General features: G+C 38.6%; 1 protein-coding gene and 1 long non-coding RNA gene across 8 annotated transcripts; one reads left to right on the forward strand and one right to left on the reverse strand.

The window, feature by feature from the left end:
* Positions 1-1,600: 1,600 nt before the first annotated feature.
* Positions 1,601-20,045, forward strand: mmp23ba (matrix metallopeptidase 23ba). Of its 7 annotated transcripts, none has more exons than XM_073911340.1 (8): positions 1,601-1,708; positions 12,745-12,884; positions 13,215-13,770; positions 13,981-14,452; positions 15,318-15,482; positions 15,736-15,846; positions 17,899-18,025; positions 19,223-20,045. In XM_073911340.1, the coding sequence occupies exons 4-8, from the start codon at positions 14,431-14,433 to the stop codon at positions 19,395-19,397; spliced, it is 600 nt and encodes a 199-aa protein (XP_073767441.1). In that variant the 5' UTR covers positions 1,601-1,708; positions 12,745-12,884; positions 13,215-13,770; positions 13,981-14,430; the 3' UTR covers positions 19,398-20,045. The 7 variants fall into 7 exon arrangements, with proteins under 7 accessions (XP_073767441.1, XP_009302611.1, XP_009302613.1 ...); XM_009304336.4 differs by having other exon boundaries at positions 13,215-13,354; positions 14,285-14,452; XM_009304338.5 differs by having other exon boundaries at positions 13,215-13,354; positions 14,285-14,452; positions 17,899-17,991.
* Positions 2,928-9,209, reverse strand: LOC141375947 (uncharacterized). Its single transcript, XR_012384821.1, has 2 exons — positions 6,695-9,209; positions 2,928-3,406 (listed from the first exon to the last, which is right to left on the reverse strand). It is a non-coding gene; the product is annotated as an uncharacterized lncRNA (long non-coding RNA).
* Positions 20,046-20,657: the final 612 nt, after the last annotated feature.

Raw genomic sequence — 20,657 nt, forward strand, 5'->3', positions numbered from 1 at the left:
TACGAATTTGTACGAATTAGCCACTAAATGAAAAAGTTACGAATTGCTATGAGATTGTGTTGGCTAATCCTACCGTCACAGTGACGTCACTAGCTGCATTGAGTGCAGTGTGTCGGAAATTGCATGTCTGAGCGATGCAATCTCAGCTTGCATCATCAAGGCTGCACTGGCATAGACCCTTTGAATCATTCTTACTACGGAAAGCACATACTGTCATGAATAATTAGGAAGCAGGGTCTTCTCGTAGGATAAGAAAACTCTGGTATGAATAATAACGATAAACCGACGCATCATCCCACGCCAATAATTATTTATTTTAAACCCAGAAGATGAAATTAGTTGACAAAAAGCTCCAAATTATCCAGTTTTCCCCACCATTAATGCCGACAGGTGCTAACGCTGTCTCCAGTACTCCAAAAAAGTACTTCAGGGTGTCTTGAACCTTTAAGGTGGGCAACAGTACGGGGTCTTCGCTGTCGCCATCTGTGCTTCAGAATGCACCACACATTCTCTATTGGAGACAGGTCAGGACTGCAGGCAGGCCAATCCAGTCTCCTCTTCCCCCACAGCAGGACTCTGTAATGTGTGCAGAATGTGGTTCTGTTTCTGTTGGGTTTGTGCTCATCCGCACTATTTATGATCATCGGTGGAGCAGTCAGTGTGGTGAAGACAAAAACCCATCAACAGAGAAACACAGACACGAATGAACGTGTGAGTGTGTGTGTGTGTGTGTGTGTGTGTGTGTGTGTGTGTGTGTGTGTGTGTGTGCTATACTACTTAACTCTCCTTCAGATGGTCATTTAAAGGGACAGTTCACCCAAACTCCCTCAGACTCAAGTAATAATGCTCTTCTTACTCAGAGTTTGTGTCTCCAAATATCTACAAACTCTCTAGACGCATTTTCTAGACAAGTAAAGCATATTGTGTTGTTTTCAGAAATAATGAGTCAAAATGAAGAAAGTTTTGGATTAAAACAAGCAGAATAATCTGGCAATGGATTAAAAATGCTTCTCGATTTAATAATTTGGAGATATTTGGACTGGAAACGAGACAAAATTTCTATGTAAGATCGTTTGTGTGTGGTAAATATAATATAAGTGTATACGATTAAATTACTGTAGTATTTAGTTGTGGGCTGCTGCATTGAAGGACTCAGATCAAAAGCAGATGTCTTGAGAAAGATGATTAATCCTCCAAAAATGAAGCAGCAGTGCAGCGCTGATAGCATTACAATGTGTGTGTGTGTGTGTGTGTGTGTGTGTGTGTGTGTGTGTGTGTGTGTGTGTCTCCCTCTTTGTGGGTCTGTCTGTCTGTCTGTGTGAGAGTGAGTGTATATGTGTCTTTCTGTTTGTCACTCTCTCTGTGTGAGTCTGTGTCTCTGTGTATGTGTGTGTGTGTGTGTGTGTGTGTGTGTGTGTGTGTGTGTGTGTGCAGCCCTGCGGTCACTCACTTTCTCTCCGCGCACCGGGCAGGATCCCCATGGCCAGCCGGATAATCACACACACACACACACACACACACACACACACACACACACACACACACACACACACACACACACACACGTTAAATAAATGCTCAGCTTTTACACGGCTTTCCTAAGGGCGACGGCGCAGAGATGTTGCGGGGAACCGGACGCTTCTCCGGGCTGCTGCTGTTTGCGCTCCTGCTGCTGGAGACCGCGGCTGTACCCGCCCGGAGACCCGAGGTATGTTCACCATTTTACTCTTGCATAAGTTTGCACACGCGTCAGAGAGAGCGGCTTGCGTTTATTGAGGTAAAGATGGTTTTATATTCGCACATTCCTTCAGTGACATGTTGTGACGTTCACTGCATTGCGCTGCTTCAATATTGGGTCTGAATTGGCATGTAAGAATGACTTTAAAACAATATCAGCACTATTTAATTGACTATGAACAGTGTTGCACTTTGATTGTCATTGGCTGATGATATTATTTCACTATTGAGAATTTGCAAACAATCCTTTTCTGAAATTATATTAAGGAGAAGGACTGAATGTGCGAATGTAAACTTTACCCCAATCTTGGGTTTGGGTTACAACACACTACACGAAGCTACTCATGAAACTAAAAGTCTGAGAGGTTTTGCGTTCACAAATGTCTCTAAGACGCGCGGTGAACGCTTTGAACTTGACGCGCCGCACTTAAAACGCAATGCTCTTGACGCGACGCAATGATGAACGACGTCTGCTGTAATTAAAACACTTCATCCTGCTCACTGACATGAAACAAAACAATTCCACAGTGAAGTGGATTTTCCCTTTGTTAATGAACGCTCCATCATACTATAGTATTAACTATAAAGACCGGATAAATACTGTAGTATACTTCAGTTTTTGCTAAAGTAAACTGTCTATTGTAGTATAATATACCCTATAGTTATAGAAAACTACAGTATTGGCTCATTTGTTTATGTTACTGTAGTTATTGAACTGTAGAATCACCACAGCAGATTGATTACTATAGTTGTTGTGTTACCATAACAACTGTAGAATCACCACAACAGATTAATTACTGTAGTTGTTGTGTTACCATAGCAACTGCAAAATCACCACAACAGGTCAATTACTATAGCTGTTGTGTTACCATAGCAACTGTAGAATCGCCACAGCAGGTCAGTTACTATAGTTGTTGTGTTACCATAGCAACTGCAGAATCACCACGACAGATCAATTACTATAGTTGTTGTTACCATAGCAACTGCAGAATCACCACAACAGGTCAATTACTATAGCTGTTGTGTTACCATAGCAACTGTAGAATCACCACAACAGGTCAGTTACTATAGCTGTTGTGTTACCATAGCAACTGTAGAATCACCACAACAGGTCAATTACTATAGCTGTTGTGTTACCATAGCAACTGTAGAATCGCCGCAGCAAATGAAATCAGTAGTTTACTGCAGGGTTTTTCTTCATGTGTGTTATATGTTTTAATCTTGTGTACTTCTACATCATTATTAGACTTTCCAATATGCACTTCAAAAAAAGCCTGTGCAGTTTGCGGACCGGTGCCAGCGCGCTCTTGAAGAAACACTTTTGTACAATCTACTGTCGTCCACTCTTCCAAGATATATTAATAACTCCTCTCCACTCAGAGGCTCAAATCCCAATGTTCATCCAGTGAATGCTGGCAGGCTGGAGTGCATCTCTCCTGCAGACTGATCTGTGGTCAGACTGTGCTGATCTGGAGTTCACTCTCAGCACAGTGGCAGGTCTGGAGGTTTACATGTGGCTCTGCTGGATACGGTGGCTGAGAGGGATCAACTCTAGGAAACACATGCAAATAGAAAAAAGAAAACATTGCTAACTCTTCATAGAGCTGCACAAGCCGTTCTCTCCTCCTCCTTTCCTTCATCTTGAAATGTGTTGAAATAAATCTTCTCTCTGTTAAACAGAAATGAATATGAATGAATTACATTTGAACAGGAGGGTGAATAATCCTGACTTCAGCTGTATATATACACTGAGACCATATATAGTGCAGCTGTACGGTGAGGATAGTGTGGATCTGCTCCTGTCAGGCTGGTTTTCTCACCCGTGTGTTTCTGACCCTGGGAGTTTTGCTCTATTTGTCCAAGGATTTTTGAGCCGGACTGATTTATGGGAGCGGGGCATTGGTTATTTGTGTAGCTGTTTGCTTTGGCGTGGTACTGCACTGCCTCGATAAATCTATAAATGTATCCCATCCGCATTTCAGACCTTTCTGTTCCTCTCAAGGCCTTTTTCTGGATCGAGCAGAGTTACATAATTTACAGTCAGCAGTGTCAGCTCATGGAGCACACAGCAGTGAAATACTCTCTTACTGCTTTTGTCTTGATTCTAGTCCAAATATTGAAGAATTCTGAAGTCAAGAAGCATTTTCTTTCTTAATCATACACCTGGCGCAATAAGGCACAAGGCGTATATGGCGCGATTTTTTGCTATTTTCAGACCAGTGCAACAGTAATTTTCACATTTTGCGACATGTTGTTTAAATAACAAATCTATTTGCAGCACTTTGCAGATTCATGTGTGTGTGCTGGTCTATGAAGGAGGTGTGTTAAGGTGCATTGTTGAAACGCTGCTATTCTGAAGAGCTGAAATAGACCAACAGCACCATTGACCAACTAAAAGCTGCTCTAAAGTCCAGCAGTGTGTGTTAGTTATGCACCTATGCAGGTCTAAACACACACACTGCTGAATACACACAGGATGAACAGCAACACACAAAAATCTGTACAGAAGAAAACAATTACAGGATTAAAATGATCCAGAAATTATGATTTTCTCCATTAATATAAACAGCACTGCCTCCAGGCCTTCTTCACCTCGGGGGGCTTCTTCAGTTTATTGATGACCATCTGCATCTGTATAATGTGATTATTACTATCAGTGTTATTGATTATCTGCAGATTTATAATAAACACAAGTGTAGATGTGTCCAGCTGTAGGGTTTTGGAGACGTCTGCATTAGCATATGTGGATAAGAACAGGACGTGTGTTTGGATATAACTCAGTTTTCTGACCACACTTTATTATTATTGTTCATTTATTTCTCTGCTGGAGATTAGAATTGAATTTAGAAATAGTTCTGAAGCAAATCTTTGTGTTTAACAAAGGAAATTAAACATGTGGGGTAATGGAGTTCAGTGGAGAGAGTTTCCACCGTTTCCTCACTTCACCAAAGTAAAAGAGTAAAGTAAAGGAGTAAAGGAATAAAAGAGTAAAGTAAAAGAGTAAAGGAGTAAAGTAAAGAAGTAAAGGAATAAAGTAAAGGAATAAAGTAAAGGAGTAAAGTAAAGGAATAAAGTAAAGGAATAAAGTAAAGGAGTAAAGTAAAGGAATAAAAGAGTAAAGTAAAAGAGTAAAGGAGTAAAGTAAAGGAATAAAGTAAAAGGGTAAAGGAGTAAAGGAGTAAAGTAAAGGAGTAAAGTAAAGGAGTAAAGTAAAGAAGTAAAGTAAAGGAGTAAAGGAGTAAAGTAAAGAAATAGAGTAAAGGAGTAAAGTAAAGGAGTAAAGTAAAGGAATAAAGTAAAGGAATAAAGTAAAGGAGTAAAGTAAAGGAGTAAAGTAAAGGAATAAAGTAAAGGAGTAAAGGAGTAAAGTAAAGGAATAGAGTAAAGGAGTAAAGTAAAGGAGTAAAGTAAAGGAATAAAGTAAAGGAGTAAAGTAAAGGAGTAAAGGAGTAAAGTAAAGGAATAAAGTAAATGAGTAAAGTAAAGGAGTAAAGGAGTAAAGTAAAGGAATAAAAGAGTAAAGTAAAAGAGTAAAGGAGTAAAGTAAATGAATAAAGTAAATGAGTAAAGTAAAGGAGTAAAGGAGTAAAGTAAAGAAGTAAAGTAAAGGAGTAAAGCAAAGGAATAAAGTAAAAGAGTAAAGTAAAGGAGTAAAGTAAAGGAATAACGTAAAGGAATAAAGTAAAGGAGTAAAGGAGTAAAGTAAAGGAATAAAGTAAAGGAGTAAAGTAAAGGAGTAAAGTAAAGGAGTAAAGTAAAGGAGTAAAGTAAAGGAGTAAAGTAAAGGAATAAAGTAAAGGAGTAAAGGAGTAAAGTAAAGGAGTAAAGTAAAGGAATAAAGTAAAGGAGTAAAGGAGTAAAGTAAAGGAATAAAGTAAAGGAGTAAAGGAGTAAAGTAAAGGAATAAAGTAAAGGAGTAAAGGAGTAAAGTAAAGGAATAAAGTAAAGGAGTAAAGTAAATGAGTAAAGTAAAGAGGCTGAATGGAGGAGGCTGGTTCTTTATCTTTGCGCTGCAGATGCTCTGTTTAACTGTGTTCTCGCTAGTGAAGTGTTCAGTTTTTACACTTATAAAGTCGCCATGTAAAGAGCAAATGCACCATGTGCAACGCAACTAACTCTTAAAGGGAATGAGAGACGAGACTCTGATTGGTTTAATGCAGGTTCTGCTCAAAACACACCCAGAACTCATGAAGAGAATCAGCACAGCCCTGTTAGAGCATGCGCCTGCTTCACAGACTGTTTTAATAAAGTAGCAGAAGTGGATTCAGGCATGCCCTTAATGCTTTTGTGCCATGAGCTTTAGACTTTGCGCCTAGATCATTAAAACAGAGCCCGTTATGTTCTTTTCAGTAATAATGAGTCAAATTGAAGTGAGTTTCTCCTTAAAACAAGCACAGTAATCTGCCAGTGGGGTCAGCTGAATGCCTTTATGTTATAAAGAAAGCAATAGTATTCAGAGTATTGTGCTTGTTTTAAGCAGAAACTCACTAATTATTTCGGAAAACAACACAAAATGTTTTACCTGTGTAGAAAACGCTTCTTAAGATTTGTTCGATTTTTGGACTAGCAACAAGTCAAAAGCTGTAAGTCTGCAGTGTGTCCTCCTGTATCTGGAGGCACGATTAATGTCTTCAGTCCTGGACGCAGACGGAGGTTGTGAAATGTAGGTCACAGTGTCTTGTCATGTACTGCTGTGCTACAAAGAACAGAAACATTATCAATCAACTGAGAGCACCACAAATATGAAGAGGAAAGCTGCCAAAATATTCCCCAAGACACTTGGATCAACCAACGACACACAGATTACTGTGTCCAGAAGAAAGATTTATACGATGTATGTTCCTGAATCCAACGACGCGGTATGGATGTGATTATCCTGATTGACTGTGAAGACATTTACTGGTCATATCGCTAAACAATTGTTATTCTGATCATATTATATGTAGTAAACACTCACCGGCCACTTTATTAGGTACACTCTCTAGTACCATGTTGTTCCCCCTTTTGCCTTCAGATCTGCCTTAATCCTTGGTGGCGTAGATTCATCAAGCTACTGGAAATATTCCTCAGAGATTTTGCTCCATATTGTCATGATAGCATCACACAGTTGCTGCAGATTTGTCGGCTGCACATCCATGATGCCAATCTCCCGTTCCACCACATCCCAAAGCTGCTCTATTGGATTGAGCTCTGGTCACTGTGGAGGCCATTTGAGTACAATGAACTCATCGTCATGTTCAGCAGTCTGAGATGATTGAGCTTTATGACATGCTGCGTTATCCTGCTGGAAGTAGCCATCAGAAGATGGAGACACTGTGCTCATAAAGGGATGGACATGGTCAGCAGCAATACTCAGGTAGGCTGTGGCGTTGATGCTCAATTGGTACTAATGGACCCAAAGAAAATCTCCCCCACACCATTACACCAATAGTTGTTGGTTCATTCCGCTGATGAATAAAGGGACTAAGCCAAAGGAAAATGAATGAATGAATGATATTGAGTGTTTAGTAAAGACAGCTCATTTCTGACCCTCAGGACGAACTAATGCAGAATACTGATTTATAGACAACACAAGAGTTAAACCAGGCAGCTAGACGATGATGGCCCCAAAACACTGTCACTCAGGAGACCCACTCCGTCAGCTTATCCTGGACCCAAAATACCTTTTTCCACCTTCAATTATTTTCCATTGGATAAGAATGGAGGTCTGGCCTGCCAAGAGTGCAGAAGCATGTCTGCTTGTAAATGCGTGTGAAATAAAGTCTGCTCTGAGAGCGAATCGCTGCAGGAATGTCCCCTCTGTCCTGTCCCACCAAAAATAGGCTCTATCTGCACTAGTTATAATAACCATCCTGACTTTACTGCGCTATCAGTGTGTGTGTGAGTGGAGTCTGCTGCTTTTAAAACACTCTGCTTTATCAGCTCCTTTCCAGAGGATAGAGATTTTACAGAAGCCCATATGAAAAATGGTATTTATAGTAAATACTGTAGTGTTTTGCAACCATATACTTTAAATAAGGCTGGGCAGTTTTATCCCAACATTAGGTCAAATAATGACTAACCTAACTGTTGGGGTAAAATGTTTAATTTAAATTTAACTGAAAAAAACAAACAAATATTGGGTTTTTCCATATTTTGCCCAACACTGAGTAATGACGACCCTGGATTTTTTAAAGGGTACTATAATAACATACATAAATCAATCTGCTGTAGCAATTCTACAGTCGCTATGGTAACACAACAACTATAGTAATTGATTTGTTGTGGTGATTGTGCAGTTGCTATGGTAACACAACAACTATAGTAATTGATTTGTTGTGGTGATTGTGCAGTTGCTATGGTAACAAAAACTATAGCAATTGATCTGTTGAGGTGATTCTACTGTTGCTATGGTAAGAACAACTATAGCAATTGATCTGTTGTGGTGATTGTGTAGTTGCTATGGTAACAAAAACTATAGTAATTGATCTGTTTTTGTGATTCTACAGTCGCTATGGTAACTGTAGAATCACCATAACAGATTAATTATTAGTATAGTTGTCTCGTTACCATAGAAACTTTTGAATCTCCACAACAGATCAGTTACTATAGTAGTTGTGTTACCATAGCAACTGTAGAATCACCACAATGGATTAGTTCATGTTCTTTACTATAGTATGGTTCAAAAACACTGCAGTATTTACTATCAATTACTGTAGCATCTGGTCACATGGGAGGGCCGATGTTATTCTGAATATTGCATCTGACAAACAAACAAATAACTAAACGCATGCATGCATTTCTTTTCAGTTTGTGCTAAATTTGAGACAAACTAAAGGCCTGATGGCTGCAATTCTCCAGTTTTGACTTCATAAGAATGTGCACTGTAATGAACTGGCAGGAAGAAAAAGGGAGGGGAGAAAGTCTCATTTTTTAATAGTAATCCCAGAAGATATTTGGACTGGACTTGAACTCAGACGCTGATCTTGAGAGTGCTCTCTCCCACTTTCATAAAGCTGTCCAAGTTTATTCACTTCACTGGTAATCTGAGCCTAAACTACAGTCTAAACACGCGCACACACACACACACACAAACATGTACACACAAACACGTACACACACACACACAGCCAGAGTCCAAAATTCCAGACAGTTTGTGGAAAGCATGACTTCGTTTCGCTTCACGCAGAGCATACTCTATATGTATCATAGCACATCAAGAAATACTACAGTCCTTTATTGTAAATATTAATGTTTGAAACATTCTGTATTACAGTGATCTATATATTACAGTATCTACAACTCTCAACTGTTAATGAATGCTCCTCCAGCATACTGTAGTATTAACTATAGTGAACAGATAAACAGTGAACTGTAATAAACACGTCAGTATACTTTAGTTTTTACTATACAGCACACTAGTGTATTGTGGTATCCTACATTTAAAAATACTACAGTAATTTATCATGATTACTGTATGTTTTCGAACCATGCTGTAGTGATGCACTGTAATTAGTCTGTAACTAGCACTGTAACTGTGATTCTACACTTGCTATGGTAACACGACACTTATAGATCTGTTGAGGTTATTCTACTGTTGCTATGGTAACACAACTACTATAGTAATTGATCTGTTGAGGTGATTCTACTGTTGCTATGGTAACGCAACTATTATACATCTGTTAAGGTGAATCTACTGTTGCTATGGTAACACAGCTACTATAGTAATTGATCTGTTGTGGTGATTTTACTGTTGCTATGGTAACACAACTACTATGGTAATTGATCTGTTGAGGTGATTCTACTGTTGCTATGGTAACGCAACTATTATACATCTGTTGAGGTGATTTTACTGTTGCTATGGTAACACAACTACTATAGTAATTGATCTGTTGAGGTGATTCTACTGTTGCTATGGTAACGCAACTATTATAGATCTGTTAAGGTGAATCTACTGTTGCTATGGTAACACAACTACTTTAGTAATTGATTTGTTGAGGTGATTCTACTGTTGCTATGGTAACACAGCTGTTATAGATCTGTTAAGGTGAATCTACTTTTGCTATGGTAACACAACTAATATATTAATTGATCTGTTGTGGTGATTCTGCAGTTGTCATGGTAACACAACAACTATAGTAATTGATCTTTTGTGGTGATTCTACAGTTGCCATGGTAACACAACATTGTTAATTTGAACAAATGACTCAATACTGTATATTTGTCTGCAGCTATAGGGTATGTTATATTACAATGCAACAGTTTACTGTAGTAAAAACTAAAGTATACTACAGTATTTATTGCAGTTCTCTATAGTTAATAGTACAGTATGCCGTAACAAAGAGCTATAAACACTACAATACATACAGCTTAATAGACTTTACTATAGTGTGGATTGAAAAGACTAAATTACTACAGTAGTTTTTCATAAACAGCACTAGAGCCTAGTTGGCGCTTCTTTCTTTTCTCTGGCGTCCTGAGAGGAAGTGGCTGGAATTAAAGCAGACTGCACTGCTGACAAAATGGGCTTTCAATAAACCTTGGCTGCCGATGCAGGAGAAAGACTAAAATAATTCTGAAACCAGTGCAACCACAGAGAGAACTGAGAGAAAACGCTGTTGTGTTCATTCGCCAAATAGCAGGAAAAGTGAGAGGATACACAATAAGAGCGCTATATAACTGTGTGGGACTTACTTCACACACAAACCCAAAACACTTGAGGAGTTTGGAAGATGTTATCTAATTCATTCATTCTTTTTCCTTCAGCTTAGTCCCTTCATTTATCAGGGGTCACCACCGCGGAATGAACCGTCAACTATTCCAGCATATGTTTTACACAGCGGATGCCCTTCCAGCTGCAACCTAGTACTGGGAAACACCCATACACACTCATTCACACACACACACTTATAAACTACGGCCAGTGTAGTTGATCAGTTCCCCTATAGCGCATGTGTTTGGACTGTGGGGGAAACCGGAGCACCCGGGGAAACCCATGCCAACATGAGGAGAACATGCAAACTCCACACAGAAGCACCAACTGACCCAGCCGAGATTCAAACTAGAGACCTGAGTGCTGTGAGGCCACAGTGCGACACCACTGAGCCACATGTTTTTATGATAATAAAAAAGTTAATTTTTCAGCTTCTGAGTAAGTAAATTTTGACAGATAACCATGTTGTGAATCAGTAGATGATTGTAATGTTGTAATATATATGATTGTAAAGGACTGTCATTGTAGGGCAGAATATCTCAGAACTAATAGTCTTACGTCACACAGTGGATTAGTCTGGGAGAGCGGTAAAAAGAGACTGAACTTTCCTCTGACTTCACTAATCAACACAAGATGTGCGTCTGTCTGGCTTAACACAGCATTATTAGAGTACATCACACACCAGTCAGGATATCACTCTTTCAGGAGAAACGTGGCACAGCGTGGAAAAACCTGCTCAGACACTGCAATAGATGATTGTCCTGTTTCTAGTCCAAATATCTCAAAATTCCTAAATCAGGAAGCATTTATTAGAAAAGCACTAAATATTGTGTTGATTTAGGAAATAATGAGTCAAAATAGAGTGAGCTTTTCCTTATCACAAACAAAATAATCTGACAGTTGTCTTGATTCCCAGCGCTGGAAAAGCTCATTAATACCCAAACTACAATTGTGCCACCAAACTGCACTACACTTCCTATCAGGCACTTCACTCACACACCAGTTCTGGATCACTCTGATTACGTGCACACAGCTGGAAGCTCATCTTGGACTATTTATACACCGCAGTTGCACACACACACAGAGCTGAGTCTTCTGTAACATGTGAGTCAGGGTACACGTTGTGGGTCCAAATACAGTTTAACTCATGCAGTCAGTGGTCAAAACAGGAGCAAACAGTATCATGAGGAAAATCCAACCATTGCTGTGGTCACAGGCAAAGAGGTCAATACAAGCGGCAAAACAACATAAACAAAAAACAAGGGAGGGGTCAGAAACAAGACAAGGCTAGACAATAGAACATTTAGTAATGCTGCAGGATAACAAGACTCAGCCATGTGTGTGTATAAATAAGTGTAGTGTATAAATAGTCCAGTATATCAATCTATACTATGCTGTACTGTACTATACTAATTGATAATAAATACTGCAGTGTTTTTTAACCATACTATAGTAAAGTACTTGAACTGATCCGTTGTGGTGATTCTACAGTTGTTATGGTAACAACAAGTATATTAACTGATCTGCTGTGATGATTCTGTAGTTGCTATGGTAACAACAACTATAGTAATTGATCTGTTGTGGTGATTCTGCAGTTGCTATGGTAACACAACTATAGTAATTGATCTGTTGTGGTGATTCTGCAGTTGCTATGGTAACACAACTATAGTAATTGATCTGTTGTGGTGATTCTGCAGTTGCTATGGTAACACAACTATAGTAATTGATCTGTTATGGTGATTCTACAGTTGCTATGGTAACATTACTATAGTAATTGATCTGTTGTGGTGGTTCTGCAGTTGCTATGGTAACACAACAACTATATTAATATGAACAAATGAGCCAATACTGTAGTTTTCTACAACTATAGGGTATCAGTCCATGATGAGCTTCCAGCTGTGTGTACGTAATCATTTGATCTGGAACTGGTGTGTGAGTGAGGTGCCTGATGGGTAATGTAGCGCAGTTTGGGTGATAGTGAGTGTTTCCAGTGATCTACAAGGGCTAGGAGATCGCTGATGATCGTGACAGTTATCTTATGTCAAATGGAAAACTAGATTATTGTGCTTCCCCGTTGCTTGTTTTAGGGAAAACCCTGCTTCATTTTAACTCATTATTTCTGAATTTGGAGATATTTGGACAAGAAACAAGACAAAAACTCCTAGTAAGGAAAGCATTTTTTGCAGTGTGAAGTCTGTTGGCAGAAGAGAAGACACCTGTTGTTTCTGCACATGTTCTTAAGTGTTCACGATATCTATGCTGAAATTGCTCAGCCCTAGATCAGCCTCATCTAATCAGAGTTTTTTTTGTCCAAGGAAGAAGCTCTCATGTCTGGTGTTTTGATGATTGGGATTCACAAAGACGCCCGCTCCCATGTGCTTCACCTTTCCAGAAACAAACGCTACACGCTGACGCCGGAGAAACTCAAGTGGGACAATTTCAAGATGACCTACAAGTAAGAGACGTCTTCTATGATCACAGACCTCTGTCTGAAACAGCGCAACCTTAGCCAAAATGAAGAGTTTTCCTTAAAACAAGCCAAACAATCTGACCATGGGGGAAGCAGAATCATCTAGTTTTAGATGTGAAATGTTTTTAATTGGGCTTGCTGCATTGGCAGATTATTGTGCTTATTTTAAGAAAAAACTCTCTTCATTTTGACTCATCAGTTCTGAGAACACGACAGCACAGTTGAATAAAGGGCTTCTTCCTCAGGGCAGTCAGCTGAATGTTTTTGGGCTGTACTTTTACACGGTTTTTGTGTATCTCTGTTGTGTTTGAGCAGATTGTTGTCTTTTCCGAGGAATCTGTTGAACGCCACTGACACGAGGAGAGGGATCTCCAAGGCCTTCTCCATGTGGAGCGACGTCTCGCCCTTCAGCTTTCGCGAAGTTCCTTCTGACCAAGAGGCCGACATCAAAATCGGTACATCAGATACATTTACATTAACCCACAAGAGAAAACACTGTAGTAAACACTGACTGCGCTGTCTTTGAAGCTCTTGATTTAGTCTGCCGATGTGCTTCTGCAGTTGCTATGGTAACACAAAAGCTATAATTATGGTGATTCTATAGTTGCTATGGTAACACAATTACTATAGTTATTGACTTGTGGTGATTCTATAGTTGCTATGGTAACACAACAACAATAGTAATTGATCTGTTGTGGTGATTCTACAGTTGCTATGGTAACTCAACAACTACAATAATTGATCTGTTGTGGTGATTCTACAGTTGCTATGGTAACACAACAACAATAGTAATTGATCTGTTGTGGTGATTCTACAGTTGCTATGGTAACAACAACTGTATTAATTGATCTGTTGTGGTGATTCTACAGTTGCTATGGTAACTCAACAACTACAGTAATTGATCTGTTGTGGTGATTCTACAGTTGCTATGGTAACATAACAACAATAGTAATTGATCTGTTGTGGTGATTCTACAGTTGCTATGGTAACAACAACAATAGTAATTGATCTGTTGTGGTGATTCTACAGTTGCTATGGTAACAACAACAATAGTAATTGATCTGTTGTGGTGATTCTACAGTTGCTATGGTAGCACAACAACAATACTAATTGATCTGTTGTGGTGATTCTACAGTTGCTATGGTAACACAAGAACTATAGTAATTGATCTTTTGTGTTGGTTCTACAGTTGCTATGGTAACACAACAACAATACTAATATAAACAAATGAGCCAATACTGCACTACTGTTACGTATTACGTGACTTCCGTGGACTTTAAACATTTAGTCAGAATGTTTGATTTATTTTTGGCATGAATGCATTACCCCCCCCCCCCAATCCACAGGAGCTTTACGCATCCGCCTGTTTGTTTGTCTTCGGTCAGGTTTTTACTCTGTTAACCACACGGACTGTCTGCACTCTCACCTGCACCACTGTTTCGATGGCATCACTGGAGAGCTGGCACACGCTTTCTTCCCCCAGACCGGAGAAATACACTTCGATGATGACGAGTACTGGATCCTGGGGAACATGCGCTTCAGCTGGAACAAAGGCAGGTTGCTGAGCGAGAAGCCAATACTGCAGTCTGAGCATTTACTGAGTGCTTATAGAAAAGAGTACAGAGAGTTTGCTGGAATTGTCCAGTCTCGACATTTTTGCAAGGTTAAGGTGATTCTAGAAATTATTTTGTACGGTGTATGTAGGAATATAGATATAATACTATAATATACACATATAATATACTATATACACTGCAAAACAATGCTTTTCTCACTTTTGTCTCGTTTCTAGTCCAAATATCTCAGAATTCTTAAATCAAGAAGCATTTTCTGGACAAGCAAAACATGTTGTCTTGTTTTCAGAAATGTTTTCAGTCAAAATGAAGAGAGTTTTTCATTAAAACAAGCAAAATAGTCCTGTTTTTCCTTTTGACATTGGATTGTTTTGCTTTATTATTAAATAAATGATCTAAAAATTATTAATATTATTAAATAGAATTTTTATGTTTCTCTGTTATCTAACAAGACAAGTTCAAATTACTGAACTGATATTTAGACATTATTTTTGATACTGCTTTAAATCAAGACAAAAAATAACTTTAGGCACCCAGAAACAGGCATTTCAGTCTATAATGAACACTCTGCACCCCACAGTCCCTGTGAATTTTAGATTTTTTTTTAAACAGATTTTTTATGTCACCCCACAAGTTTTCAATAGGGTTGAGTTCAGGGGTCTGAGCAGGCCACTCCTTTACCTCCTTTGCCTGAAACCAAAATGTTGCTCACTTCCTCATGTATTTAACGTCTTGTCCTGTTGAAACACTCATTTCAGGGGCATTAAAGGTGTGTGTGTGAGATTCTGTGGTTGTGTCAGGAGTTGTCCTGATTGTGTGTGTGTGTGTGTGTGTGTGTGTTCAGGAGTGTGGTTGACAGATCTGGTGCATGTTGCTGCTCATGAGATTGGCCATGTGCTGGGTTTGATGCACTCCCAGAACCCCAAGGCTTTAATGCACCTGAACGCCACGCTGACGGGCCGCAAACTCATCACTCAAGACGAGGTCTGGGGTTTACACCGACTCTACGGTACTCACTAATGTACACTTTAAACCAGGAGTGACCAACTCTGTTCTTGGAGATCTACCCTCCGGCAGATTTCAGTTGCAACCCATGCCAAACACATCATCAAGCGCTGTTCAGGTGTGTTTGATCAGGGCTGGAGCTGAACTCTGCTGCAAGGCAGATCTCCAGGAACAGGGTTGTGTCCTCCTGCCTTAAACTAATGCACTCGCTGGATTATTTCTGCATGTACCTGATGTTCTGTTCGTGTCCACCGCAGGGTGTTTGGATCGGTTCTTCATCTGTCCTTCATGGGCCAGGAAAGGATACTGCGACAGCAAGAGGAAGCTGATGCAGAAACACTGCCCGTCCAGCTGCGACTTCTGTTACGGTGAGACGCCTCGTATTCACTACTAATCACATGACTAAAATAGAGTTCAAAATATACCAAAATGATCTCAAATAAATATTTACAAATACATTTTAACAGTTTTAGAAGATATATACATATATAGATCTGTCAATAAAAAATGGTCACTTTATTTTGATGGTCTGTTTGTTGAATTTAAGTTACATTGCATCTGCATGCAGACTAATCCTCATTAGATTATCAGTAGACTGGTAGTGTTGGGGTTAGTGTAAGTTTTACTTGCAAAGTTTCTTCTAGTCAATTAATATATATATATATATATATATATATATATATATATATATATATATATATATATATATATATATATATATATATATACAGTCAATTTGGTTGATCTGCAGGTTGATATTACATGAGAATGTTTTTATACATATATATATATATATATATAGCTATGTATTTTAGTTTATAACGAACAAACTGCATCTGTAGTTCCTGATAATTTTAGGTTCTGCTTCAGAAACTGAATTCTTATTGTCACATATTACAACAAATGGTGAAATAGGTATTTAAGTATTAAGTTATTCTCTTCAGAGATTTTTAAAAAATAGGTTATATCTTATATAATTATACTTTTAAGGAATTATAAAAGCTTATTTATCATGTTAGGATTTTATAGTGTTTGTATAGTGATGTTTTTTTATGTTCTTGTTGGGTCTGTTGCAACGTAATTTCGTTCTGTATTACAATTCTATTGTGATGTGTTGAATTACATAAATAAAGGAAACTGAAACACAACACAATTTTTCAATAGGGTTGAGGTCAGGGGATTGAGCAGGCCACTCCTCTACCTCAATTCTTTTTGCCTGAAACGAAGGTGATATTTAAAATTATATATATATATATATATATATATATATATATATATATATATATATATATATATATATATATATATATATATATATATGTAAATATTACCATAAAATTCAATCCAAGAAAATGCATTAACATGCATACACATTAAGAAAATCGGTCCCACTTTGTAATAAGTGGCCTAAACTAATATGTACTTACACAGGAATTAATAGTTTGTTACAATGTACTAATTGTGTAAATACATGTATTTACTGTGTACTTATGCTTGATTAAATACATGTAGGTAATTACATCTGTAATTAACTTTTGAAATTACATTTGTAAATACACTGTTGACCATCCCTTACACCTTAACCTACCCTTCATCCTACCCATGCCACCAAACCTGTCCATAACCCAACCTCTATCCCAACTCAAAAGCACCACAAGTGTTCTCAAATACATTATAGACACATTAAGTACATTGTATTTATTTTTTTGATGTAAGTACATAGTAGTTAAGGACACTTAATATAAAGTGGGACCAGAAAATCTTTATTAGCACCTCAAGAAAATTAAATATGTAATATCCTATATGTTATGATATATAATATACTATAATATACTGTGGCAGCATGGTGGCGCAGTGGAAAGCGGTCTCACCTCACAGCAAGAAGGTCGCTGGTTCAAGTCCCAGCTGGGTCAGTCTGTGTTTCTGTGTGGAGTTTGCATGTTCTCCGGTTTCCCCCACAGTCCAAACACATGCACTATAGGGCAACTGATCAACTAAACTGGCCGTAGTGTATGAGTGTGTGTTTCCCAGTGATGGGTTGCAACTTGAAGGGCATTCACTGTGTAAAACATATGCTGGATAATTTGGTGGTTCATTCCGCTGTGGCGACCCCTGATTAATAAAGGGATGAATATATAATTTATATAGCATTCAGAGGTTACGTGTAGCTGTGGATGGAGAGCATTGAGATTTATAATGATGTTTTTGCCCTCATGTGTCATTCACATCTCAAAACTTTCCAAAACTGAACTTTATCCTCTGAAACTCTGTCCTGCATCAGAAATATGTATTCTCAAACACTGGGGAGAACCAGAGAACATCTAGAAAGACTGAAATAACTTCAATCCACTGCTGGCGATCAGTATTACTCGTTGATGGACTCACAGACGTGTGATCAGATTTGTGTTTAACTTTGACAGAGTTCCCGTTTCCCACCGCACGGCCGACCACAGCGCCACCGCGGACCAAACACAAGTTTGTTGTGGAGGGGAAAAACCTCACCTTCCGCTGTGGTAAGAAGATAGCAGCCAAGAAAGGCAAAATCTAGTGAGTTCTGCTTTACATTTAAAGCTGTGCAAGATATTTTGCTGATTAAAGCCTTTACACAAGACTGTTATAATGCGTTTAGCAGTCATCGGCATCTAAACGTTTTATTATTCCGATTTTTTTAGAAAGCTTATGTTCATTTATAAAGCGACTACACTCACTGGCCACTTTATTAGGTACACCTCATGCTTTAATCCTCGGTGTCAGAGATTCAACAAGCTGCTGGAAATATTCCTCAGAGATTTTGCTCCATGATAGCATCACACAGTTGCTGCAGATTTGTCGGCTGCACATCCATGATGCCAATCTCCCGTTCAAAGCTCGGTTGTAACGAGTGCTTATTCGAGTTACTGTTGCCTTTCTATCAGCTGGAACCAGTCTGGCCATTCTCCTCTGACCTCATCAACAAGGCATTTGCGCCCACAGAACTGCCGCTCACTGGAGATTTCCTAGAGATGGTTGTGCGTGAAAATCCCAGTAGATCAGCAGTTTCTGAAATACTCAGAGCAGCCCGTCTGGCAGCAACAACCATGCCACATTCAAAGTCTCTTAAATCCCCTTTCTTCCCCATTCTGATGCTCACTTTGAACTGCAGCAGATCCTCTTGACCATGTCTACATGCAGTGAGCTGCAGCCATGTGATTGGCTGATTAGACATTTGCGTTATTGAGCAGTTGGACAGGTGTACCTAATAAAGTGGCCGTTTAGTGTGTCTGTATGTATAAATATGTGTGTATATATATACACACACTTTCTATTATATCATTGGAAAAGGAATTATTGTGAGTGTAATGCAGTGTGTATGGGTGCAGGACAGTAAATCTGGCATTATTCTCTCTTATATCTGCCGTTATCAGTCTCACACTATTTTATTTATTGTTCTGACAGTCTTGATAACACTATCGTGGAGTTTTTCTGTCTCTATTTGAGCAATTAGGAGCGCAAACGGTGTATTAGTGTTGTTCTCTCCCACTCACTTCACTCTCAGCTTTCCAACTATAAACACTTCCAATGCAGAGAAACACGCAAATGTGGAAACTGCCCATTGGACTGTTTTTATTTTGATAAGTCTGTTTTTGTTGAGCAATTGAGTCTATCATTTGTGTATTTTAATGATAGCCTAGCTATGTTTCCGTCTTTAAATGTAAACACAGCTAAAGTTACACTGACCTGCTGTATTCTCTCTCTCTCTGACAGCTGGTATAAAGACGGCGAGCTGCTGGAGTTTTCTCACCCCGGCTACATTTCTCTGAAGGACGACCACATCACTATAGTGGCGAACGCCATCAACGAGGGCACGTACACCTGCATCGTCAAGAAGAAGAACAAAGTGCTGACCACGTACTCCTGGAGGGTACGAGTGCGCTTCTGAAGACCACTACACCACAGAAGCTGCTGACCCCCATCTGCAGTGCGGAAGTCAACACCATTCTGAGATCAGTCTAGAGCTTATCGGGAGACAGGACGAGGGCTGTGTCCAAAATCACCCCCATATCCTTAACCCTTGAGTACTGTTCAGATTTACTCCCCTTTCGTTAGGACTCATGTTGCCTCTTAATCCCAACAGGGAAAACCAGCAGCAATGAAGGATGCAGGATGATCTGCTGTCCTGGCTATCAATAAATGTGCTTATAATGGAAGTCAATGGAGCAGAAACATCACCAAAGGGGAGTCCATCTGAACAGCGTGTGTATTGTCAAGTACATTTTCAAAGCATTTTCTCAAAATATGCGTGAACATTAAAAGCTGTGCTAGGGTATAGGGGGGTGGTTTCGGATACAGCACTAGCTCAGCATCCTGCCTCCTGATTGGAGGAGGATGTGACATCATAACTCTGCATCTCAGAGCAGACATCGGGGTACAGTGGATAAAACTATTATTATTATTCTTTAATTAAATCACTCACTCGGGCACATATTATTGTCAGTTCACACATACATGTGGACAAACGGTCTAATATCAGGGTTTATGTGTTTTATAAATGCATTTCTTACTTGCCAAATAAAACAGTTTGTTGTTATCCAGCGTCTCCAGATTTAAACGCCTGCAAATGTTCAACATTACTCAGTTTATATTCACTACATGTCGTTTAAATGTGTTTATATATTTCACAGCTGAACAACAAGAGTGTTTCACTCCCTTCCTGTGAAGTCCATGACTTATAACTGCCCTAAAACTATTAATAATCAACTCTAGAAATTAGAAAACTCTATAAATGATTAATTATAACAGCTTATAACTATTATTTTTAAAGCAAAACCATTCTATAAATGGTTCATCTATAAATAAAGACACAACGAAATCTGCATAATGCATTATAATGGGTTATAGCTATACATTTATAATATTTACTCCAGCTTAGTCCCTTTATTCATCAGGGGTTGCCACAGTGGAATGAACCACCAACTATTCCAGCATGCAACCCAGTACTAGGAAAACTCCAAAATATTGTGCTAAAATATATATATATATATATATATTAAACACACACACATATATAAATATATTTATATCTATATATATATTTATATCTATATATATAACACACACATATATATATATATATATATATATATATATATATATATATATATAAAACACACATATCTATATATATCTATCTATATCTATC

The sequence above is a fragment of the Danio rerio genome, chromosome 8 (assembly GCF_049306965.1).
Source record: "Danio rerio strain Tuebingen ecotype United States chromosome 8, GRCz12tu, whole genome shotgun sequence".
Lineage (NCBI taxonomy): Eukaryota > Metazoa > Chordata > Actinopteri > Cypriniformes > Danionidae > Danio > Danio rerio.